Source organism: Henckelia pumila, chromosome 4, assembly GCF_033568475.1.
Source record: "Henckelia pumila isolate YLH828 chromosome 4, ASM3356847v2, whole genome shotgun sequence".
NCBI lineage: Eukaryota > Viridiplantae > Streptophyta > Magnoliopsida > Lamiales > Gesneriaceae > Henckelia > Henckelia pumila.
Window position 1 is genome coordinate 14,554,710 of NC_133123.1, and position 26,821 is coordinate 14,581,530.

The following is a 26,821-nucleotide window of genomic DNA, read 5'->3' on the forward strand; positions in this document are numbered from 1 at the left end:
GATTGTTCAGGTGTCAGTTCAACAATACCAATGATAATTGACTTCAAATTCGGAAAATTTAGGATTTTTGTTGTGAGACTTGACAGATTGCAAATGCATAACTTTTTACAATTTTGAGTCTGAGAGAATAGGTTTCTTTTACTTTCAATGTTGATGCATTTTGTAGAGCACAAAATGTCCCGGAACATCAGTATTTACATGTTAATCAATAATTTTTTCATGTCATTTGTTACTTTTGACCAACATTTCAAAATATTTGATAATCTGAAAATCTGATCTTACTCGTTTACGTGATTTTTTACAGTATCATCAATACAATTCAGATAGGCTGATAACTCTGTACTTCTATTATTCTCTTTTGTACCGACTTTTTGAGATGTACTGAACTACGGTGAATTAAGTACAAACAACCGTAAAATTCCAGGACGAAGCAATATATTTGCTGGTGAGAGACCTGTCTCTAGAAAGCACAAGAGTGAGACAAGTTGACGAATTGGTCAAACGGAATGGTTTCAATGTTGATTATAATTTTACGAGGTCAATTTTAAATTTGGTTAGAATTCACTTTTGTGTGCCTGTCTCTAGAAAGCACAAGAGTGAGACAAGTTGACGAATTGGTCAAACAGAATGGTTTCAATGTTGATTATAATTTTACGTGGTAAATTTTAAATTTGGTTAGAATTCACTTCCCAGATGTTTGACTGTACAAATCGGGAAAATATATTTCTTGTATATCCATGTGAAGTATTGTACACCTGTATATATACACAACAATAAATAGAGAATTCCTATGAATCAGAAATTACTCATATTCTCCTACCAAACTTAAAAGATTTGACCACTCTATTAAATAAAATTAGAATAAATATTTATTTACAAGAATTCATCCTAATCTTCACTCTCTCAAACTTGACTAAAGATGTTGATTAAACCAAGGTCGTCAACAAGAAATTCATGTGTTTCTTCCGACATTCCTTTTGTAAGGAAATCGGCCAGTTGATGATTAGTAGGCACATATTCAATACTGATAATCTTTGCATCCAACTTGTCTTTTATGAAGTGTCGATCAACTTCAATATGCTTTGTTCGATCATGAACTGGGTTGTGAGCAATGCTGATGGTTGATTGGTTATCACGATAAAGCTTTATTGGAATATCACACTGCATTCTTAATTCCTTCATGTAGAAATAGGAAAACATATTTCTTGTATATTCATTCGAAGTATTGCCTACCTATATATATACACAACAATGAATAGAGAATCCCTATGGATTAGAAATTACTAATATTCTCCTACCAAACTTAAAATATTTGACTACCCTATTAATAAAATTAGAACAAATATTTATACCAGAATTGATCCTAATCTACGCTAACATGTTTATTAGGTTGTATAAATTACAGGTGGTGAAGGGTTTAGAAAGGTAAAATAGGAACGTTGAGCTGTCAAAGATGTTAACATATGGCAAAGTTTGGGTGCCTTGTACCTGAGGACCAATTTAGTGATATCCAATATACAATGATGAAAGTAAATGTCCGAAAGAAAGTTGGATATGACGGTAATATGCTATTTAGATTTTTAAGGGTGTGAAAGACAGAATAATTGCTGTTGACTTTTGCACCCAAATAACGGCTGCTCTTATCTTGATTGAAGGTCCATGCCAGATAGGTGAAGAGTTTATTGCAATGAATTGTGTGGATTCTTTTACACTTTAGTACTAACTTGTTGCTACTTGACATTTGTTAGCTAAATTGAGGCCCCATTTGGTTTATTAGAAAGGTACCTAACACTTTATTGGCCACCTATTTTTATTTGAGCCTTAGAGAAGAGTGATTTCAGAAGTTATACTTGATTTGGCAGATTGAAGTTACTAGATACTACTGAAATAAGTGTATGCTAGTGCACTCTTTTTCGATTTCTTGAGATCACTGTGCCTCGTGTACAATCTCTCCATCTTGATTCACGACTAGGGTGAGCTGTTCTTTGGTACTTGAATGTACGTTACCTGGAAGTTCAAAGTTTTAATGATTGTTTTAGCCATTTGTTTTCCTCTAGTTTGGAGGAGAGTGTTTTGGGGAATAAATGCTAACCAACTTATTGGAAACCCTTGCATTGATGCACTGCCGACTGAGAGGTGTCGTATACTACAACACTTCGAAGTCCAAAGTTACAGGGTACTGAAGAGAGAGATGGTATTTGGATGCTATACATGCATGCTTATTACCAGTAAACCAGGAAGGTAAAACTTTGAATGGTACTTCTGTATGCATGGATGTCTTTGATCCTTATAAGACAAGCTTCGAGTACACCTAATGTTTCGTTAGTTTTATGAACTCCTCTGGCTTTATTTTACTTTAGCTGGTAATTGATTATGCGTTTACAATCCTATCCTAATTAAAAAAATGCTATAGTGGAATGATGGATTTTATTCTTGCTCAATACATCTGTAAAAATGCAGCTTCAAGATCCCCGCTTGGACATCAATAAAGAAGGAAAGTACCTAATGCTTGCTATTCAGGAGCTGGTTTCAGGTGATCAATGTGAAGGAAGATTTGTTTTCGGTCGTGAAAGTAAGAAGCCTCGAGAGTCTAGTCACGAAAGATTTACAAAAGATGGAACAAATCCCAAGAGCTTACTTCAAACTCTGTTAATGAGAGCTGGTCACTCACCTCCAAAATATAAAACAAAACATCTTAAGACAAATGAATTTCGGGCATTAGTAGAGTTCAAGGGCATGCAGTTTGTGGGAAAACCGAAGAGAAATAAAGTCTTGTCTGAGAAAGATGCTGCTATAGAAGCGTTGGCTTGGTTAACCCAAACGTCCGAGGATAACCATGATGAAGATAATAAATCTCTGCCTGATGTTACTGACAGCATGCTGAAACTTCTTGGTAAACGAAGGAGGTCAAAACGGGGGCAATCAGGTTGAAGTGGGCTCCAATAGTTGGATGCTCTTGCAAAGATGGCTGCAACACAAGGTGTATATCAGATTTTTGATGATTGACATGAAACCTGCATGCTAATTGTTCATTATTCTTAGATGGTGGGGTGGAGGCAACGACGGTAATAGACACAGGCCAAAGTTGTAGTCAGAAGAATGGAAATTTATCTGCTCTCTTAGATGGTAGTACACATATAGATATAGAATTCTTAATCATCGCATTGCATGTATACACGTTCAATATTTATATATCAACATTTTGTATGAATGATTCAATAATTTATGGGAAATGCATGTAATTCTTGCAGGGAAATAAGGATTAGTATTTTTAGCAACACATTCAACATGTAAGGATAATGTATGTACGGATACTCTTTCATATTTAAAGTACAACAAAGAAAATTAATGGTGGAATTTGGATACGGTATTGGGTTGCTAATTTTCTGTTGATGACCAAAATCAAGAGAATTAGAGGAGCCTATGATTCGAAAACCATGCTCTGAGAAATGCTTTTTGGTGTCAGAATTGTGTGAAAATGGAACCTCCTTGTGTGTGTAATTGTCGATGTTAGTTATTCATCTAATGAGCATAAAATATTGATCTTGTAACTACGGGTTAGTCTATGCTACACCGGGAATGTTTTTTTTCCTATTTTAATACCATTAGATCACGTGGGATCCATATATTTTTATGGAAATTGACATATGTCTTGATGATCCAATGGTTGATATTTGACCACATCATTGGGAAGTACTCCAAGTGTAGCATAGAATAATCCTGTAACTACTTGGGTCAGTTGCATGTCATCAATTTTATTATGTTTTCTAGTTACATATTTTTTTTTAAAAAAATGGTCCTATAACTATTATCAATGTTCGTTTTTAACCTTATTTCAAATTTTAAATTCAATTAAAAAAAACAAACTAGTTATAGATCAACGTATTATTAGTGTTGTAGAATTATTATTTATCATTAAAAACTTCTATCATATGTCATAACACTAATTTCGATGCTATGATAAATAAAAAGACTAAAACTAACACACAAATTTAACTTTCTAATGTGTAAGTATCCAAACCAACATACCTTAGCTAAGATGTTTATTGGACCAGATGAATCTGCAACTGATGTGATTTAATTCGGTAAACGATTGCTGATTGAGATGAATCCGATATCAATGTTGAATCGGGTTGAATTACTTGCAAACAGATCTGTGATAATTTTGAATCAAGTCTGGTTGAATTTGATCCAATGATATATTTAATTTTTTGTTATTTTATTTAATATATCTCACATGGTTTTCACGTGCTCACATAATTTAATTATTTGAAAAAAGAAATATTTTTAATAAAACCTATAAGAGAACAAAAAAAAAAGGTATAAGTTTTGAGATAAAATAGGTTTCAAGAAAAAATAAGAAAAGAATGAAAGAAGTATTAAGATTATGACAAACACTCCCATGAGACGGTCTCATGAGTTAATTATGTGAGACGGGTCTCCTATTTGGGTCACCTATTAAAAAGTACTACATTTTATGTCAAAAGTATTACTTATTATTGTAAATATGGGTAGGATTGACCCGTCTCACGTATGAGACGGTTTCACAGAGATAAAAAACCGATCATAAATTTTTTGTCACGTTGCACACGAAAATAGTTGCTCTAAGGCGTTCAAATATTATATTTATATTAATCCAAGTCTATTTGGTTTTGATTTTGAATCTAATCAACAACATTATCGCAGAATGAATCACGTGCAACTGTGATCATTGCGGCTCATTATGATTTTATTCGTGAGACGAGTCAATCCTACCCATATTTATAATAATAATTTAATATTTTAACATAAAATGTAATATTTTTAATGGATAAATCATATAAGTGATCCGTCTCAAAAAAAATGACTTTTGAGACTGTTTCATTGGAATTTTTGTCTTCAAATATTTGTGTACTATTCTTAAATATCAGTGTCTCATGGCACCCACGAAGCGTTTGGTCTATAAAAAAATTAGATAATTAAATATTTTTAAACAATACAATAAAAATGATCAATTTTTAAAATTAAAATAATTGGTGAAAAGATGAGATGAAATATGAGTCAAATGGTTAAAAGATATTTTCTTTTTCACCCATTCGCGAAATTGTTGCTATTTATGGTTGCATCAATCAAGAATTTCAAACTTAATCCACAAAGAAACCAACACAAAACAAAAGTGCCAATAATGATGCAACATTTTCTTCACAATCATTTACAAATTAAAATATTATAAACATAGTAATCTCTCAAATTTCAAGCATAGATAAACAAACTTGTAACATAATCAAAACTCCATCATCTCAACGTACACCAACCATTTCCTATGGCAGCAACATCCCACCCAACACCTTTCGATAGCACTATACAATCTTGAGGACGAAATTAACAAGCAAACTACAATGAGCATATGCACAGCTGACATATATATATGTTCTTCTGCCCATCAAAAACTTTAGAACATGTAGAAAAGTATGCGTAAAGAATGTGAGAGTTATATTTAGTTTCTTACTACAAGTTCGAGGTCATTTTTCGCAGAAGCTTGTTCTTTGACCAATTGTTCTACACAAGAAAAATCAAAGTGACTAATCAGAAACGCACAAGTGCTTTAGCAAAACATAACTAAAAAATGTACAACCTGCACTACTCTTCAGATTCGAGAAGCTTCCAGAGGAAACCGAGTCGAAGGAGATCCGAAGTGTCTTGGCTTTCGCAGCTCCAGACTTAGAACCTGGCTGATACTTGAACTGTTCGAGGCTTTTCAAGCCTGATATTCCTAAAATCCGACTCATTATGATAATCGCGATGAAATCTGGAATCAAATCCCTAGATTTCAAATTTTTTTATCGGAGCTTCAATTTATCGAGCCAAGAGAAATGCACTTCATTATTTTAATCGCGATAACGCTTCGTTCGCACGGAGAGGGGCTCAAATCATTCGATCTTTGGATCAAAATGAAGATAATGTTGTTGGGAAAAATACCCTAAACTGTTTTTTTGGATTCAGGTAAAAAGAGCGTATAATCGACGGCAAGAGGGCATCTAGGGTTGAGAGAAGAAGAAGGATCGCGATCCAGACTTGAAGAAAAGTAAAATGGAAAGATGGTGTGGGTGTATATTTTTATATGCATACACTTAAAAAGAAAAATAAATTAATATATTAATTTTTTTAAAAAAAATGTCAAAGACAACGGTTTGTTTTTTGACCAAAAAAAACGCACAAAGACAACGGTTGATAAAAACCGTTGTTGTAACTTAAAAAAACCCGATAAACAAAAACCGTTGTATTTTATCCCACAAAGACAACGGTCTTTTAGTAAAAAACGCTGAAATACAACGGTTTTAATTAAAACCGTTGTCTTTTTAGTGTTGTTGAATTAATGTTTTCTTGTAGTGAATTACCATCGTCCATTGGCATATGTAGATTGCTTATAATCTAAATATGATTTTTTTTAAAATTAATGATTTTTTTCATATTTTAATTAAGATAAGAATAAGGATGATATATAATAATCTAAAATATAAAAAATGTAAATAAAAATTGTGAAGACTTATGTTGACTTAGTATTAGTTGCTATCAACGGTTCAGATCAACTCTTAGATCAAGGAATTGATCTAATGGCTAGGATTAAAGCATCTGTTAGTTATGTCCGTTAGTTAGCTGAAATCACTCTTAAAGGGGTCTGATCTCGATCCAAAAATGATTTCAGCTAAAAGAACTAAGGACTTCATTATTCTCTTCTCTTCTGTGACTCGACGATATTCTCAAAGAACTCACAAGGGGCAATCTTCTGGATTGAAGATTTGAAATCAAAGGGCATCAAAAGGAGCTGGAACTTCAAAGATTCATTGTATACTGGTTCTTGGATTTGTATTATCCATAGTATATGTTATAGCTTGTGGTTAAATAGTCTTGAGGATTGTATTGAACATAATCGGTGTTGATTATTAGTGAATTCATATGGGAAGAATCTCAGAACCTTGGATGTAAGATTGGTTTAATCCGAACCAAGTAATCCTTTGTGTTGTTTTGCTGTTATTGGTTCGATTTTTGTGTGTTTGTCATTCTCACTTGTTCCTGCAATAGTCCATTGTGTGTGCTTGTTTTTTAATTGGTTATAGTGGTGTTCAAGTGATCTTCAACAAGTGGTATCAGAGCCCAAGACTCTGATATTGGGCAAAAGGAGGGGTTCGATGTTGCAGTTTTGTTTCTTCTCATACGCTAGTAAATTTTCTTCCCCTATTTTCTTGAGGATCTCTTGATAAGGATGTCTACTGGACAGGGGCATTCTTTAGAAATGTCCACGTCAAGATTTGAGGTGGAGAAATTTGATGGGAAGAATGATTTTAATCTTTTGAGAGAAAAGATGCATGGTAGCTCATCTAGGCAATCTAAGACTTGATGAGACTTTGCAAGTTGAATCTAAAATCTCAAGTACCACAGAAAACAAACCTGATATATTAAAGAAGGCAAGAAACACGATTGTTCTTAGCTTAAGTGATCAAATTCTCATAAAGGTTGTAAAGGAGAAGACTGCCGCTGATATGTGGATTAAGCTGGAAAAATTGTACATGACAAAAGCTTTGCCTAATAGGATATATCTGAAACAAAAGTTTTATAGCTTCAAGATGGATGAAAACAAGTCAATTGATGAGAATATTGATGAGTTCACTAACTTGCTGTTAGACCTTGAAAACATGGATGTGAAGATTGATGAAGAAGATCAATCAATCTTCTTATTGAACTCCTTGCCAAAGGCCTATGATCAATTAAGGGATACTTTGAAGTATGGTAGGGAAACTCTTACCCTTGAATAAGTGACAAGAGCTGCATATTCCAAGGAGTTGGATTTGAAGGCAAATGGAAAATTTCAAAAGCCTTCTGGAGAAGGTTTAAATGTAAGAGGAAGGTCTCTTGAAAGAAAGGGATCGACTAGTAGATAGAGATGCAGGTCAAGATCTAAGTCAAGACCAAAGAGAACATGTTGGTCTTGCAAAAATGAAGGTCATATCAGAAGATTTTTCCTTTTAAGAAAGATGAATCAAGGAGAAGAAGCTAATCTTGTTCCTGATGCAGCAAATGTGCTCGAAGGATATGAAGAGGCTGAGGTCCTAACCATCTCCACTGATGATCCCAAGGAGGAATGGATTCTAGACTCAAGGTGCTCTTATCATATATCTCGTAGAAAAGATTAGTTCACTGATTTTCAAGAAGTAGACACTGGTTATGTGCTGCTTGGGAACAATCAATCATGCAAAATCCATGGGATTGGATCAATAAAGCTGAGAATGTGGGATGGCTATATCAAAATCCTAACTGATGTGAGATATATTCCTGACTTGAAGAGAAACTTGATCTCTTTAGATAACTTAGACCAAAAAGGGCTAAGCTATAAAGCTCAAAGCGGTACTCTCAAAGTGGTAAAGGGCTCTCTGGTTATGGTGAAGGCCATTCTAAGACAGGGGTTGTATGTTCTCCAAGGAACAACTTTGTTATTTGAAACCAATGTGACTACATCTGATAATAATGATACACTGCTATGGCATCAGAGACTCTGTCATATGAGCCTAAATGGAATTCAAGAGATCTGTAAACAAGGTCTTCTGGATCACAAGCAGATCACCAATCTGTAATTCTATGAGAACTGTGTTCTTGACAAAACTCATAGGCTGAGATTTAGCACAGCTACTCACAATACGAAATCCCCTCTGGATTATATACATGCAGACCTTTGGGGCTCATCCAGGGTACCTCTATCATTCTCTAAATGCCAAGATTTCATTTTCTTGATTGATGACTATTCTAGAAAGGTTTGGATATATTTTCTGAAAACTAAGGACCAAAATTTTAGTAAGTTTGTAGAATTCGGAAATAAAATCAAAACTTTGAGGATAGATAATGGAATGGAATTTTGCAACCATGAGTTTGATTAATATTGTGCTAAGAATGGTATTGCTAGACATAGGACTTGAACTTATACACCACAACAAAATGGAGTTGCAGAACGAATGAATTGAACTATCATGAATAAAGTGAGATGCAAGCTTATTGAGAGCAGTGTTCTAAAAAACTTGATTAAACCTCGTTTAAGTTTGAAACTTCTCCAAAATGCCTCGTTTCAGCTAAAAACGGTAAAAAAAACCTCGTTTTGGCTAAAAACGATCACACACATGTTGATCATATTAAGTGTCATTAAATACGCTTAAGTGCAATTTTTTAAAATACAAAAAATGATTAATAACACGAAGAAAGAACATGAATTATCAATTTTATTAGTAAGTAATGCTAGCAATGTAAAAATTGTACAATCTTGGATAGTTAAGTGCACCAATGATGAGTATATGCAGTACATATTGAAGAATATTAATACTAATATTTTAAAGCAGTCTAGTTAAATTGAGTTTATATTTAATGATAATTGATATAAAATGAATGATATAATAAATTGAATTAGACTTTGGCAAAAAATCAATGTATTCTAGTTAAATTTATTATATTTAGGCATTATTTACTCCATTAATTTGTGTTAGATATTTAAAATTTTATGTTTAAGCTCGTATTAATACCACATACGTTTGCTTAATTTCACGCTTCGATGCACTTCGGGCTTTTTAGAACATATTATTAATTGATAATGAGCTTATTTTTTTTATATTATTTTTTATATATGTAGGAAACTATTAATTAATATAATTTTAATACTTTTATGTTTTTAAGAACTTGAAATTTATTCATTTAATATTAAATTTATGGTAATTTTATAATTTTATATACTATTTGAATTAATATAATTAAAATTTTAATAAAAGTTAAAAACGTTTTTTTGCGTTTAAACTCGTAGTAATCTCGTTTAAACTTGAAACTTGACCTTCATGTTTCGAAGCGTTTCGCGTTTTTTAGAACTTTGACTGAGAGTGGATTGCAACCTAAGTTCTGGGCAGAGGCAGCTTCTACTGCCTGTTACCTAATTAATCTATCACCATCCTCTGCTATTAAGTTTATAGTTCCAAAATTTAAATGGTCTAACTTAAAACCAAATTACAAACATTTAAGAACCTTTGGCTCTGTTGTGTACATTCACACAAACCAACGTAAGCTAAGTCCTAGAGCAAAGAAGGGCATTTTCTTAGGTTACCCTACTGGTGTAAAAAGTTATTGGGTCTGGCTTTTACATGATCTTAAATGCATTATCATTAGAGATGTAATCTTCAATGAATCTGAATTTTATAAAGCTAACAAGCATGCTCCAAAGTTAGCCAGCTCCAAACAAGCTGAGCAGAATTCTCAGGTTGAAGATCAGTTCCAAACGCAAGACAGTACCTCTGGTGAGAATGAAGGTGGAGCTGATCACAATTTACCTGAAGATTTCTATGATATTAGCCATGCTGAGAATCAGATATCACATCAACCTACTGATACATTAAATGCTAACAGAGATGAGCAAAAAGATGACCTTAGACAGGACCAGCTTTTGAATGATTATATTCTTGCAAGAGACAGGGTCAGAAGGGAAATCAAATTTCCATCAAGATTTGCATCATCTGAATTCACAGCCTTTGCACTCAATGTAGCTGAATTGGTGGATTTGGAAGAACCAACGACCTATGAAGAAAAAATGAAGACCAAGGACAGTGCTCAATGGCTAAGGGTCATGCAAGATGAATTCCGATCTTTGATCTAGAATAACACATGGAAATTAATTGATAAACCAAAGGATAAAAAAGTGATAGGCTGTAAATGGATATTTAAAAAGAATCCAGGAGTTTCAGGAGTTGAAGGGCCAAGGTTCAAGGCCAGATTAGTTGCAAAGAGGTTCTCACAGGTGGAAAAGATTGATTACCATGAAGTATTCTCTCCTGTAGTGAAGCACACTTCTATCCGAATTTTACTTGCAATCACTGCAATGCAAGACTTGTAGCTTGGGCAGCTAGATGTAGAAACGACATTTCTACATGGAAATCTTGAAGAAAAAATTCTGATGACCCAACCTAAAGGTTTTGATGTTGGACACCAATCTGGAAAAGTGTGCATGCTGAAAAATCACTCTATGGCCTTAAGCAGTCACCTAGGCAGTGGTATAAACGGTTTGATGACTTCATGTTATAGCAAGGATGTAGTATCCCGGTTCCATTTTACAAGATTAAGTGATTTTAAACATGTTAGAAAATGACATATAATTTTAAAAGTGTCAAAACATGTTTAAGGAGTCCTTATTTGGTTAAAATAAGTGGAAAATAAAATCTGGAACGTCCGAAAATGGTGGGGTAGGTCCCGGGGGTCCCGGAGGACCAAACCCAGTTCGGAAGCATGAGAAACAGTTCGGAGCTACCGGGCAGATCGGAGCTTTCGATCTCAACCAGAAACAGGTGTCAAGAAGATTTAAACACGTGGCCAGATGCAGGAGATCGGAGCTTCCGATCGTGGCCTATAAATAGGGGTCCGAATCCCTCATTTTTAAGTGCAATTTTCCCTCTCCTCTCCCGATAATTGCTCTATTTAAGGGCTTCGGGACTCTTTCTTTAAGAGTTGGAGTAGGAAATAGTTTATTTTATAGCGGACAGTGTCCGCAGTAGCAGCCAAGCGGCGGAGCTCTGGCGAGGCGTCTAGGAGTCGTAGCTAGGCTATGCCCAGGCTCTGGGGCATGCGACATCAGCGGGCTGACGATGGACGAAGGTATGGCTTTGGTTCCCTATAGTAAATAGGGAGTAGGCTATAGTTTAATTAAGGCTTTTAGAGCCTAGTAGGTGATATTTGGCATGCTAGGTAATGCATAGTTATTTATGCTGTAGTGATGCATGGTAGGCTTGGACCTAGAGGGGGAGCTTCTAGGATCTGCCTTAGTAAGGTACGGAAGTATTATTCGAGATATCCAGATTGAGTATGCATGTATTATGTGTTTGCATGGATTATGTGATTGCATGTTTTATATGCCTTTATATACAGCATGTCATGACTGTATGTTGCATACATGAGCATATTGAGCTTTTACCTTAGAGGTATCCTGTAGTAGGGCGCTCACCCTACGAGTTTGTGGATGGTTGGATACGTAAGTCTTGTGTCAGGTCACCTTTATGGTTGGACACATGTACTAGTATCAGGTCACCATTATCCACTGGGTATATGAGCCACCTTTTGATGCGACGGCGCAGCGTGCTATATACACTGGGCCCGGTCTATGAGCTTGTTTCTTGACCTGAGAGTCTTGGTACCCAGTTCACTTGCATACATGCACACATAACACCGTATACTCATACTCTCGTACTGAGCATGTTAGGCTCACTTCCGATTATTTTCTGTTGGCTGGATGCCCTATTCCATGGGGCAGATGCAGGTAGTTCTCCCGGAGACAGGGAGGTTAGGTGGTGACCAATGCTGGATAGCGGGGTTGACCACTAGGTTTTGCTTACCTGGTATTTGACTTACTTAAATTCCGCAGTTTCTTTGATTAAGATTATTTTATTAATTAATTGCATGCTTAAGTTCTGATTAGTAGGTGATCACGGTGCAGGTCACTACAAAGGATATGTGAGATCAAAGTTTGACAGATGTGTATACTTCAGAAGACTTCAAAATCAGTCTTAAATATCTACTTACTGATTTATGTTGATGATATGCTCATAGCTTGCAAATATCCAAAGGAAATACAGAAGTTAAAGCTTCAACTCAATACTGAATTTGAAATGAAAGATCTTGGTGCAGCAAAAAAAATCTTGGGAGTATAAATTAGGAGGAATAGAGACCAGAGAACCTTGTTCTTGTCACAAGAAAGGTACATAAACAAGGTCCTAAATCTCTTCAAGATGGCAGAGTCAGAAGCTGTTAGTACTCCCATTGGTGCACATTTCAAGTTGATGGCAGTAAAGGAATACCAAGAGGAACTTGAGGAAGTTCATATGGAAAACATACCTTATTCTAATGCAGTAGGGAGTATCATGTATATGATGGTTTCAACAAGACCTGGTATAACATACGCATTAGGCTTGGTAAGTCGATTCATGAGTAAACCAAACAGAGAGATATGGTAGGATGTTCGATGGTTGTTGAGGTACTTAAAAGGAACCACCAAGCTGAAGCTAAAATACTCAAAGTCCACTTCAAATAAATGTGATATCATTGGTTATTGCGACTCTGATTATGCCGCAGATCTTGACAAGAGAAGGTCAATATCTGGATATGTATTCACAGTTGGGGGCAATGTGGTAAGTTGGAAATCAAACTTACAAAATGTTGTTGCCTTATACACAACTGAAGCTGAATACATTATCCTAACTGAAGCAGTGAAAGAAGGTCTTTGGGTTGCTGGTTTTGTTACTGAAATGGGTTTAGATTAGAAGGCAGTCACTATATTTTGTGATTCACAAAGTGCAATACACTTGTTCAAGAATTCTATTTTTCACGAGAGGACAAAACATATAGATGTTAGATTGCATTTTGTGAGAGACATCATATCAAGAGGCTTGGTTAATATCCAGAAAATAGATACAATGATCAATCCAGCGGATATGTTGACAAAGGTGATACCCATGAGCAAACTCAATCAAGCATTGAGCATGATCAAGCTGGTGGAGTAATCTCAACTCAGCTGTTTCATGGGATCTCATTGTATTCATAGTATAACAACCAAAATCAGTCAAAGGTGGAGATTTATGAAGACTTATGTTGACTTGACATTAGTTGCTATCAATGGTTCAGATCAGCTCTTGGATTAAGGACTTGATCTAATGGCTAGGATTAAAGCATCTATTAGTTATGGCCATTAGTTAGCTGAAATCACTTTTAAAGGGGTCTGATCTCGATCCAAAAATGAAGGGTGATTCCAATAAAAGAACTAAGGGCTTCATTATTTTCTTCTCTTCTCTTCTCTGACTCGACGATATTCTCAAAGAACTCACAAGGGGAAATCTTCTGGATTGAAGATTCGAGATCGAAGGGCATCAAAAGGAGCTGGAACTTCGAAGATCTCTTGTATACTGGTTCTTGGATTTGTATTAGCTATAGTATCTGTTATAGCTTGTGGTTAACTTGTCTTGAGGATTTTATTTAACATAATCAAGGTTGATTATTAGTGAATTCATATGGGAAGAATCCCAGAACCTTGGATGTAGGATTGGTTTAATTTGAACCAAGTAATCCCTTGTGTTGTTTTGCTGTTATTGGTTCAATTGTTGTGTGTTTGTCATTCTCACTTGTTCTTGCAATGGTGCATTGTGTGTGATTGTTTTTGTATTGGTTCTAATGAGTTTGAGTGATCTTCAAAAAAGATATAGTTGTTGTGAAGTACAATGGGTTTTTATTTTTATTTTTTAAAAAAAATTAATTTCAAAATTACCTCAATTGGTAACATTTGAAGGAGTACGACAAAACGTTGTCAGCAGAAATAAACCCTGAAAATTGAAGCGGACACTGGAATTTGTAATTTTTCCAGCGTCCGCTTCTATTGAAAGCAGACTGTGCCACATAGGCAGTGCTCCTTTTGATGTGACCAATCACTATAGACTGAAGTCATAGATCACTTTGGACTGAAATGATCGATAACTCTGGTTTTCTCAGTACGGCTCATTGATCATTCATCTCCAGCAGCGTGATTCCCGCTTTTAATTATGTATGATTCATGCATTAAATATATGAAAGTAAATTTTCAAGTCTATAAAATTATGTGATTACATAACATTTTTTCATCGCAATTCTTAAATCTAACTTTTCTTTCTATCTTTCTTACACTTCTTCTCCGGTTGAAATTTTTTTGTTAAAATTTCCTTTTTGAATTTTTTTTATTCGGAATGGATATCGTTGGCGTACTTTTATATTTTGATGGTCATGTTATTGTCGAGAATGGATCAATCAAATATAATATCTCATATATAGACTGATACGAGTATTGCGATCTATTACTTTATTCGAGTTGGTTCAAATTATGCATAAAATATTGATAATTGATTCAATTAAGTTTACTATTAGTAAACTTAATTAATTGGAATTACTATCAAGTTTTCAATATAATATACATTCATAGAGTAATCATATTGGCATGAAGTTGAAGTCAATTCTTCAATTTTTGAACAAAAATCTTGAAAATATAAAGAAAAGTGTGCTGATGTATATGTCTATTTTTTTATTAAAAAAATTAATATCTATTATTGATCAAATTACTAAGAATACTAATAATTATATTCCATACTACTAGTAAAAATAAAATTAAAAATTAAGTGGATAACGAAATATTTTTTCATTTTTTTTAAAAATTAAAACTACATTTTAAAATAAATAAATGCCTTTTTAAAAAAAAATATTAAAAAAATTCAAGAATTTTATGTGCAGTACTTTTTCAAAACTCCACCAATACAAGATATATGACCTTTCGCGGCGTGTAATGTGCGCCACGGAATGTTATCCGCAACGGACTGTGTTCGCTGTAAAATTGTAAGTCGTTGAAAATGAGGCATTATCCGCAATGTGAAGTGCGTGTTGTCATTAAAATTAATAACAACGTGCATCGTGTGATATTAAAAGTGAGGCACTATCCACAGCGTGAAGTGCACAATGCGATTAAAATTAATAAAAGCGTGTGTCGCATGCGGTTGAAAGTTATTAAGTTGGGCACTATCTGCGGCATGCAGTGTGCGGTGTCGTTAAAAATAATAACGGCGTACACCGCGTGTTGTTGAAAGTTAGACACTATCTGCGGCGTGTGGTGCGCGCTGTCGCTAAAATTAATAACGGCATGCACCGCCTGCCGTTGAAAGTGATACACTATCTGCAGCGTGTCATGCACGTTGTAGTTAAAATTAATAACGATGTGTACCGTGTGATGTTGAAAGTTAAACACTATCTGCAGCGTGTCATACAAGCTGTAGTGTAAGTTTTCAACAGCGTGCATCGCGTGTTGTAGAAATTTAGACGCTATCCGCAGCATGCAGTGCATGCTGTAGTTAAAAATTTAACAACGTTATGCACCACATGTTTGTTGATGAGGTGTTGTATTAGGGTTATTACGACATGCATTGCATGCTGCCCTTAAGATTAGCAATGGCGTGTTAATTGTTCTATTAATGCTATAATATATAATATTATAAACCCAAATTTAACGAATGAAATAAAATCTCAAACAAATTATCACACCACATCCAATCATTATTTCCACACTTAAGCAAAATAATAAAATAACATAAAAATAATTAATTAATATAAATTATTATTTATCAACTAAGAGAAAAAAATCAATAACATAAAAAAAATTCACTACAAAAGGTATGTGAATTAGGATTAGTATGATTTGTATCACTCACGCAAATCTAAATTTAGAAAATCATGTTGTTGTGTTTCTTACCGCATCATCGAGAAAATTCATTTCAGAATTCGGTCGAATTTAGGTCTACCTGCACCACAAGAACTCTATCAACCCGGACTTTTTAACAAGATTTACCAAGAGGAACATGCTGCACTTTCACATTTGGATATGTGGATGCAATTCGACCTTCTGCAACAACATCATCAACACATAAATGAAGCAAATTTACATTTAGTATTTTCAGGGATATCTCTACGACTGACATTTTTAAAATTTGACTGCATTTCACAATACAAATATATTCATTCTACCATGTCTATTTTTGTTGAAATTTTGTGGTTTAAATAACACAAAATTTTCAGATGGTTACTTGAACTGCAGTTTTAAGTTGGTTCACATTATCAACATTATAAATTTTTTTGAAACGGTTGATATCGTTTTTGCTACCAATATCATTCTCAATACCGCTACCACCAACACTCACTACCTTCAAATTGAGATAAAGAAAAAAAACATCAACATAATTACTAAAGAAAAAACAAACCCACAAAATGACAAAATTTGAATCCAAAAAAACGTAATCACATCAGTAACGTTAATTAAACATATCAATAACCAAAAATGCATGATGTGGATATTGGGTATACAATAACCAGATGCTCCATTTAAAATTATAGATACATAACAAATTTTCAGCAACAAATTTTCAACAACAAGACCAAAGCATACAATAACATAATCTTACAATTCATTTCAAATTATATCATTTCTTAGATCACAGAAAACGAGAGAATAGACGTCACTCCGAAAGTGCCAAGACTTATAAAATATAATGACATCAATTGCCTTTATTGTTATTACGTCCAAACAATATTTAGCAAAACCTTGGATAAATCAAACAAGTTGTCCTTGATTCTAAGAAATTCAAGTAGAATTTGTTCTTGCTCATGACGTTTAATTAATAATTACTAACATGTTCTTGCTCATTTTGTTGCTAGTCATTTTGAAAAAACATGGACCTCATTTATTGAAATTTGTGTTGAAGGTTGCTCATTATACTTTGAAGTTGTTTGATAGTTCCATTTTGTTGCACAAGAGCTCCAATTTTTGATGGTGTAACTCCAAAACTCATCATAACGACTCTACCTATTTTTTCCTTGCCAAATACATGGCTAATTGCATCATCAACAATGTTAGTAGTGTTTTGATATTCAGGTGCACATTCTTCTATTTTTTTCTGCAAATTTTTGGGGATCTTGTGTGTGTGTGTGTGTGTGTGTGTAGAGGGGGTGAATACACACTTTAAAAAATATTTTGAGCCACAATATTGCTCATTCTTGAAATGTTCGAAAATAAACCGGGTATCGAGAAATTATATCGAGTTTGTCTATAAAACCAAGCGAAAAACAATTGAAAATAATTCCTCTAAAAACTGATTAAAAGTTTAAGAAATCGTTTGAAAAGATTGCAAGTTGAGATAGTAAAAACATTTTAATTGAAGCATTTTATCAAACATTTTGTATACAACATTTTGGTATTTTAAAGAACACATAAAATGCTTCAACAAACCATCCAAAAACAACAACAACATGTAACATGAATTTGTTTATGAATGTTCGGAGACTCAACCGCTCATACGTCGCTCCTTCTTCCACTTGGAAGGATACACTATAAGAATTTGGCTATTACAACGTCTTGTAATACACCAACTCCAACCTTAGGACTTATATCATCGCCAAAGTTGAAACTCCTAGATTCCCAATATCTCTCCAATGACATAACACTGAAGATACAAAGTTTACACAATCTTTAACATCTTTGTGCAAAAAAATTCACTCAATTCATCTAACAAATGTGTGTGAGTGATTTGGGTGTGAAGAACTTGAATGTAAAACTCAAAAAATCTGTTTTGTTTTTCACACCAAGGGCAAGCTCTCAACTAGCTGAATGGATCTGTTTTGACGTCCTCTTCATGTGGAAAAGCTCTAACTTAGCTAAATAATCTTTTCGTCATCCACTCTATTTTTTTCTTAACCTCCAGATCTTGTATTTATAGCTCCCAAGAATGATATAGACGTTAGATACAAGAATATGACTGTTGGAAAGGGTTTTGTACTGCTTCTGACAACACAAACGGTCATATTTGTGCTTCTGGACAGTAGATTTGACCGGTTGATTAGATCTGGATATGGAGCAGTCGACTGGCGAGAGCAGGTGACAAGCTTGGTGAATGGTCGAGTGAGAACATGTGACAAGCTAGGTGATCAGTTGAGTAGAGCTAAAATGGGTGAGTGAATGTTGTCTATTCAGGTGCTTATAATTCTTGTTGTATTGATTTCTGGGTAAAGTGGTAAACGTGAAAGTTGTAGCATTTGTCTTGGCTTTTCAACGCATCAAGAATCACTCAATTTGGAGTTCATTTGAGAAATTTATGCTCGAAATACTAGAGCTGATCAATGACAGTCAAGGAGACTTTTCACTTGTTGAGGACCTCAAAGGTCGAGGAAATATTGACAAGTCGAGGGCTTATAGATCTTGATGCATTGATATCGGGGCACAATAATATAAAAATTGTAGCTCTTAGTCTTTTCTTTCCAACACATCAAGAAGAACTCAATTTGGATTTCACATGAGAGATATATGCTTGAAATACCAGAGTTGCTCAAAGCAATCGAGGAGACTTTTTAGCAATCAAGGAAATATTGAGCGGTCGAGTGCTTATAGATCTTGATGCGTTGATTTTTGAGCAAAATGAACATGAAATAATTGTAGCTCTTTGTCTTAGCTTTCCAACTCATCAAGAAGCACGTCATTTGGATTTCATATGAGAGAGATATTCTCAAACTATCAGACTGTGTATAGACTTGAGTTTTGTCATCAACCTGTGCAGAACCAGAAAATTACACTCAATATATCAGCCACTTAGGCTCTGATTTAGACTTTTACTAGTGAAGATGATTTGTAGATCATCTTCTTATCTTTTCAAATCATACTGAATCATACCATTTAGATAATAGAGCTGAGAGATATGACCATTAAACCAGAGCTGGTCTGCCAATCCATTTGTTGTTATACATCATCCAACTCTATCTTGACATGATGGTTTGGCCTAGATATCATCCGAATTGGTCCACCTGACATGAGATACGACTTGTAGAATTTTTCTTTGGCTATGCGACGGTTTTGGTGGCTAGTCATTTGGATCATCGAGATATGAGATATGTTTGAAAAAAACAGTGTGCCAGAAATTAAGTTGAACTAAGATTGTATTCCAACAACTTAACACTTCCAATTTGTTATCTATCAGTTGCACACTTAGTAAATAGATTAGAAACACAATAACAAATTTTGTTATCATCAAAATCAAGATTTCTTGCATTTTCGAACCCAACACAAATAACAAATAAATATTTTTTTCAAAAATTAAAAAGAAATAAAATTAAGTAGACAGACACATAAACAAAAATTCTTTCATTTTTATGAAAACTAATTAAACTACATATTTAAACAAATAAATGTTTTTTAAAAAATAAAAATAAAAAATTGAAGAATTTTGTGTGCAGTAATTTTTCAAAAATCCACTATTAAAACTATTTTTAAAATTATTAAAAAAACCAAAATATTGTACTTATATTTGATAAATATTAAATAGTTAAGCAATTTGGACTATCTCAAATTTCTCAATTATTAAATTTAGTTTTAAAGTTACTATATTCGAAATATTATTATAAAATAAACATTAAACAATTAAATATTTTAATCAAAGTACGTGACAATAATATATATCATGATTGTTCATTACAATTACAATTATCCAAATGGCTACGGTTCCACAACGGGGTGGTCAACGTTTTTGCATACCTCTCGCAATACAAAACCTTTAGGATTATTCATTCGTCTTATAGAGATATCATTATTTTCTTCATTGCTTTTGTTTTGCTCATCTGAATAACCAATTAAAATAACATATGAAACCACATTCCTCTCGGGAAGCATATTATGAAGACTAGGTTGGTGACAGTTAGCATTAAGAAGATTTGTAAAAATTTGGATATTTTCCCAAATGGAGTCTAATAACCCTCTTCAACATATGGACTAGATGACTTTGTATTTTCAAATCCACTAGATGGCCCTGTATTGTATAACCCACCAGATGACCCTGTATTTTCAAATCCATCATATGACCCTGCATTGTATAACCTACCAGATGGCCCTGCATTTTCAAACCCACCAGATGGCCTTGCATTGTCATACCAACCAAATGACCTAGGAACAGACCCCAATGATGACTGATGCGAATGAGGAGAAGGCTTACTGAAATTTTGTGAAAGATTATTTTGTCCAGCAGCAAATAAATTGTATGGATATGGTCGGAAACCAACTCCATTCACTGTAGGCGAAATAATGCGCTCATACCATTGAAAATAATCATCATCAGTCTGCCTAGATCTGTCATGTCATTCACCTTGGACAACATACCTCAACTTCCAATCCCAAAAGTTAATATAAATTTTATGATATTCCTTCCAATATGTGTTGCGATGACCTATTCTAGTGATATTTTGAAGGTCATCGTTGTCAAGTGCAGGCCCTGAAATAGATTTCCGCATTTTGAATTACCTCAGCACCTGATTGGGACGATGCATCTCCAAAATTTCAAAGCAAATAAGAGGGCAAACACATCGCAGATATTATTATCGTATGAATCAATGATTGTTCTTACATTTGAAGAGGTTTTGTTGTAAACTATTTAGTTAAAATGCAAAACATAAAAAAGTCAATGTTAGTAAAAAAAATTAAAATGAATTTAATTGTTGCAGGGTTTAAAGAATCTAGTAGTACACCTCATTATTATTCATACGATCAAAATATTATCTTATAATTCTAACATCATATGTTAGTGAATGATTTTAACTAAAAACAATTTTCCTCCTACAATGTAAAATATGATTAAATATCCGAGAAATTTTAGTTATAGTTTCTATTATGACAATAATTTTTAAATATTATCGTGCACCATAAGGAGCAAATGGAATGATTTCTCCGACTGAATTTTGAGGTACGATAAGAGATATACAATTTCGATGAGAGTTAACACATTTAATCGGATAATCCCGATCCATGCCCATATCTATCATTAATAATAAATAAATTTTAAAAAAAGTAAACATGATCTTAGATAATCATAATATATTATACATGAAGGATATATAGATGCCTAGTTATTATAGATTTTCCTACACGTGTTGCATTGCATAAGACAACATAACTCACGATATATATATAGGAACGCTAAAACCGCACTCTCCTAGCTACAAGATTTGACTCGATCAATATTTCAGATTAGTTGAAAAAACATAATTCTAGCCGATCATCCTTGATAATCTGAAAGCATTATTCCTCGAATAATTATCATTACTACACAACGACTATATTTTACGGTATCTATGCCTGAACTATTTTTTTCAATAAGTGCATACATGCAATGTTCATATAAAGTGTTCATCGATAAGTGATCACCTTTGAAATACGATGTTAATGACGTAAATCCCCACAAATTGAGACATGTATGTTGCCATTCTTCGACGTTGTGTGAACCATCTGTTTCCCAATTACACGCTTTCCATCAATAGATATACCCCAAATAATTAAAGCGTCATGTAATTTGATGGTTGCTTCACCACATCTAAAATAGAACGTGTATGTTTCACTTCGTCATCGTTCAACAAGAGCAGTAATCAAATGATTATAATAAACTCGAAATCGGGCCACATTGTAAAACTCCATAAAATCCAATATGATTTAAATACGTTATGACACAGGTATGTAAACGATTCTCAATATATAACGTCCAAATAATATTGTTTGATTGTTTAGCTCGAATATTATCATCAATAATTTTTGAAAAAACTGTTGATGAAATATGTGTCGTTTCTAAATATAGTACACTGAGATCTTCTAACCTTCGATTTGTAGTCATCATGAAAAAAAATTAGTGAATGTAGTAAATTAAGAGAAAAATTAGTAATATAAAATCACGTAGTAAAGTGAATACCACTAAGTAAAAAAACATAATAATAAAAAAATCATAACATATTTTCTTTTTCAACAACTTTTTTAACTTAATTTCTCCTCTTTTGATATCGTGATACACTTCTCTTGTAAAATAGACATCCACTTCAAGTTTGAAAATCTTCGAATTTAAAGCATTTTCGGTCAAAAAACAGGTCACGAAAAGTTTTCTGAACATGCGTGAGACCGGCTGACAATGCATATCTGCAGCGGACTCTGCAGTGTATTTTGTCGGATCCGCTGTTACGGACACAGGTTTGAAGTAAAACTGCAAAACTCCCCCATGCCAAAGTAATTTTGAAATTAATTTTTTTTTTAAAATAAAAAAAAATCGCAGTACCATTTAGGTAGTGTTTGGGAGAGCTTCTAAGAAGCAATTCTCAACTTTTTTTTCATAAAATTTCACAAAATTTCAAACTTTTGTGAAGAAAAAGCTAAAAATTGATTCTTAGAAGCTCTCACAAACATTATCTTAATATTTGTAAGAAAGTTAGGAAAAAAATAACAATAATAAAATAGATATAATAGGTGTTAAAAAAGTGTACCAAAAGGAACTAATTAGCAGCAATGAATCCATCCTATCCACTTTCTTTGATTCCCTCGTGGCCATGGCCATGGCCATTTCCAGAATCCCAATGTGCCTTTACGGCAGCCCACCAATGGTGCCAAAATCTGAGATGAACTCCACGTTACCCTTTTTCTTGGAACCCACGAATGGCGTGAATCTTGTTTCCAGAAGGCTTTTCACATTGGCTTCTTCTGTATCTTCCCTTTTGATGACATCTTCTGCTTCCTCTGCTGAAACGCCGCCATCAAAATCTTTTCTTTCTGGGATTTCTAGCACCAAGTCTTGGTTCCAGTTCTATGGCGATGGATTTTCCATTCGTGTCCCGCCTGCGTTTGAGGACGTCATGGAGCCTGAGGTATTGTATTTTTCTTTGTTTTTCCTTGTCCCTTTTGGTTAGGAGGCGAATGGTCAGAGATTATGTTCCTTTTTGGCTAAATTGTCCTCTCAACCTTTTTTAGGATTACAATGCTGGATTATCACTTTATGGTGACAAAGCGAAGCCAAAGACATTTGCTGCACGTTTTGTATCTGCTGATGGGTAAAATGCACTAATTGCTATACTGAGAAGTGTTAATGATTGCTTTTAGGAAGCTATTGAGTTTTTTCTTCACGGCTTTTTTAAAAGCAATCCCAAATAATACCTTAGTGCCCCACTTCTAATGACATTATGGATTTATGGGTTAGCTTTGATGATTTGAGATGAGATTTTACTGAACTTCTAGCATATAATTGTAGAGGAGCTGTGGAAAATTTTATGTCCCAAGGGGAAATGAAAATTTCATGTTAAGATATGATGCAATGTCGTTCTAGACTTCTAGTTGTGCTTTAAATTTTAATTTCATTGCAGTTGGGTGCATCAGTTTACTAGTCTTGCAAGAACTGTATTATATCTACTTGCTGGTCTTGTTGTGCCGTAGAAATCGACTTCTGTTGTAGTTAGAAGCTAAGAAGCATCTTAGTGATTTCAAACAGTGCTAAAAGACTGATTTTATTGTTTGTCCGTCATGTAAACAGGTTTCTATGTTAGTAACTGAGCCTTCATTTGGATTCAGTGTTGGAATTTATACTCTGTCGTTTTTCATTTTCATGCAAAGATGCATCCTTATACGGTTGGAATGTGATACAGATCCGAAGTTCTCAGTGTTATTGTCCGCCCATCTAATCAACTGAAGATCACCTTCTTAGAGGTTTGTAATTGCAAATTGTTCTGTCTTACCTCTGAGAATTGTAAGATACAAAAGTTAGCTTTTATCTGTTGGTCTACACAATGTTGTGGTTGGTCATTCCACTTTATTTTTAAAGAATAATGCCTATTAAAAACTGAGTTTTAGTTGTGGCTGTCTAGAAAAACCAATCGAGGTCAAAATTTGTCTTTTAACTTTATGATACGTGCCCATTAGGAGGAAAGGCTGAGGAAAATCTTTAAAACTGAGGTTAAAAAGTCAATCCGTTCTATTTGGCTACATGCCTTTCAGCCTCAGGAGAGTAGGCGGAGGAAAATCTTTATAGAACACTTACTGATATCCTCTTTTAAAGACCCTTCTCACGTCTAGGCCGGTTTCTGCATAATTCAATCGAGTACTTGGAATTTTACTGATGGGTTTCATCAGCACTCAATCTCTCTTATTGAACTTTAAAATTAGAAAATGTATATATATATATATATAAATATACACATCTTCATGTTGCAATGTTTAAACTTTGGGGATGCTTCAGCCAGTGTTTCACCATCTTATCATAAGCTTATTATTTAAATTTAGACAGGCCAAAGACGTTACTGACTTAGGTTCACTGAAGGAGGCAGCCAAAATATTTGTTCCAGGTATATATTTTGGTGTAACTTAGTGGTTCACGTTTTATCGTTTGACTTGTGGTGGCACTGAACATTTATTTGCTTATTCACGTCTTGGTTTACAGGTGGATCCACTTTGTACTCCGCCCGTACCATCAAAATTAAAGAAGACGAAGGTTATAGGTAGCATTTTTGCCTAATTTTATCATTCGTTAACATTGAATAGTGAACCTATCCATGTTTTGAAGAAAAAGGGGTATGTTAAAATTTGAGGATATTTTGTAATGTGTTGGTATAGAATATACAATCGAGGCCTTGGAAGTGCTGTTTTAATTTTCCTTAATACTTCAGGAACTATTATTTCTACGAGTTTGGTAAAGACGAGCAGCATGTTGCGCTGGTAGCTGCTGTTAATAGTGGAAAGGTTAGCCTATTTTTTTATCCTTACCATAGTTCAACCTTCTTCCTTGAAGTAGGAAAATAACCAAGAACTCGTGTTTGACAGTCAAATTTATTACAAGAAAATTCTCGTATGTCCCTGTTTCAAACACTGGTTTGTAAATATAAGTTTGTCATGTCACTCTCTTTTTCGTGCACCATTTTAGGCGATTGTTGCCGGAGCAACTGCGCCTCAAAGCAGATGGGATGATGACGGTATCAAGCTTCGCTCTGCTGCAGTTTCACTAACACTTTTGTGAGTCGGCATGAAATTTTCAATGACGGATTTTAGAATCCATGCGTTTTTTTTTTCTAAGAAAATATTGAGTGATTTTGATAGTATCTGTATGTATGTTGTGTTGAATTTAGATTTTTTAGATTGGTTTGCTCTTAAATGTAAACCACCAGTTGTATTATTTTTACATTAATCATTCATCGATAATTAAAGAAAAACAAAAACCGGAATTTATGATAGATACATTGTGAATTATGTATCACAAACTGGATTTTATAATAGATACGCTTTTTCCCAACTTCAAAATTTTGAGAGACAAAGTGAATAGGAATAATAAATGACAACGTACTAATTCATAATTTTAAAAAGTCGAACTATTGATAAAGTAACAAATTAATATATGAATTATTGTTAAGAATGTAATTGAAACATGATCAAACTAAAAAGTCAATTTTATCCTTTAATAAAATTGGTTTTAGGTCTAATTATTTTTAACTCAATTCAATACGCATTTTATTTTTCTAAGTTATTTTATTTTTGATTAAAAGTGTGTCGATAAATGTATATCTATTTAATAATTACAATAAATAAGTATATTACTAACTTTTTCAAAATATATTTATATTTTAATCATCAATAAATCATTTACTAAAATATAATGAATTTTCAAAATATCAATGAATATATAATAACCTTATATTTTTTTTCCTATCTATATTAAATATTATTTTTTTCTAAACAAAATTGATATTATTAATAAAATTACACTCGATAAATAAATCATATAAAAGAGTATTTTTTTCGAATTTCTAATAGACCTATACTATATTTGAAAAACTAAAATAGTGATTATGTTTGTTTTAATATTAAAAACAATATCACCAACCTCCGTTAACATATATTTATTTCATCGTATTTTCATAATATATTTTTAAATAAATACACTATTTTTAAAATTATTCAAAAAATAAATTTCAAAATAAAATTGTGTACTTAATTGATTTTATTAGTAATGGTAGTTGGACTTAAAAAAAAGTAAGTTAACCGTAGTAAATTCGATTTTTTAATTTGATGATGTACTAATTAAATCATTTATAATTTTTTTTTTTTGAATAAAGTCATTTACAATCGTTCATTTATCAATTTACCAATTTATCACTAATTTATATATCAAAATGAATTTTACCCAATTTTTATATTATTTATAGTCACTATATTAGAACTCAAATAACTCAAAATAAACAGAGAAACAATTGAATTTATTATTTATATATAATCCAAATGATGCAAGAAAATAAACTTTAAAATATTATTTATTACAATATATAATGCATAAATATCATTTTTCTTTATATTTTTCTCTCTTATTATTTTAATTTCAAAAATTAATATTTTTCGTTAAAAATAAATTATTTATTATTTATTTTTGTTTTTATAAAATACGTGCATTAT

At 33.3% G+C, this 26,821-nt stretch overlaps 3 protein-coding genes across 6 annotated transcripts in view; all 3 read left to right on the forward strand.

The window, feature by feature from the left end:
- The window catches only part of LOC140864364 (DExH-box ATP-dependent RNA helicase DExH3), a 33,697-nt gene extending 30,346 nt beyond the window's left edge, over window positions 1–3,351 (forward strand). For 2 of the 4 annotated variants that reach the window (XM_073268505.1, XM_073268506.1), the window contains exon 19: window positions 2,461–3,351. In XM_073268505.1, coding sequence (XP_073124606.1) covers window positions 2,461–2,931 — 471 coding nt within the window. In that variant the 3' untranslated portion in view covers window positions 2,932–3,351. The remainder of the gene's footprint in view (window positions 1–2,460) is intronic. The other 2 variants (XR_012144216.1, XR_012144217.1) reach the window with 2 other exon arrangements.
- Window positions 3,352–12,776: 9,425 nt separating this feature from the next.
- On the forward strand, window positions 12,777–13,307 carry LOC140860531 (secreted RxLR effector protein 161-like). The gene is made up of 2 exons (XM_073263537.1): window positions 12,777–12,936; window positions 13,120–13,307. Exons 1-2 carry the CDS (start codon window positions 12,777–12,779, stop codon window positions 13,305–13,307), a joined length of 348 nt encoding a protein of 115 aa, XP_073119638.1.
- Window positions 13,308–22,915: 9,608 nt separating this feature from the next.
- LOC140866467 (uncharacterized) lies at window positions 22,916–25,562 on the forward strand. Its single transcript, XM_073271457.1, has 7 exons — window positions 22,916–23,259; window positions 23,363–23,442; window positions 24,031–24,091; window positions 24,669–24,726; window positions 24,822–24,879; window positions 25,048–25,120; window positions 25,302–25,562. The coding sequence occupies exons 1-7, from the start codon at window positions 22,945–22,947 to the stop codon at window positions 25,392–25,394; spliced, it is 738 nt and encodes a 245-aa protein (XP_073127558.1). The 5' UTR covers window positions 22,916–22,944; the 3' UTR covers window positions 25,395–25,562.
- Window positions 25,563–26,821: the final 1,259 nt, after the last annotated feature.

Excerpts from the sequence above, each read along its gene's own strand:
- LOC140860531 (XM_073263537.1), top strand. The coding sequence starts at position 12,777 with ATGGCAGAGTCAGAAGCTGTTAGTACTCCCATTGGTGCACATTTCAAG. Across the intron at positions 12,937-13,119 it reads GATGGTTTCAACAAGACCTG|ATCTTGACAAGAGAAGGTCA; the intron begins GTATAACATACG and ends ATTATGCCGCAG.
- LOC140866467 (XM_073271457.1), top strand. The coding sequence starts at position 22,945 with ATGGCCATGGCCATTTCCAGAATCCCAATGTGCCTTTACGGCAGCCCA. Across the intron at positions 24,092-24,668 it reads TGAAGATCACCTTCTTAGAG|GCCAAAGACGTTACTGACTT; the intron begins GTTTGTAATTGC and ends AAATTTAGACAG. Across the intron at positions 24,727-24,821 it reads AGCCAAAATATTTGTTCCAG|GTGGATCCACTTTGTACTCC; the intron begins GTATATATTTTG and ends CTTGGTTTACAG.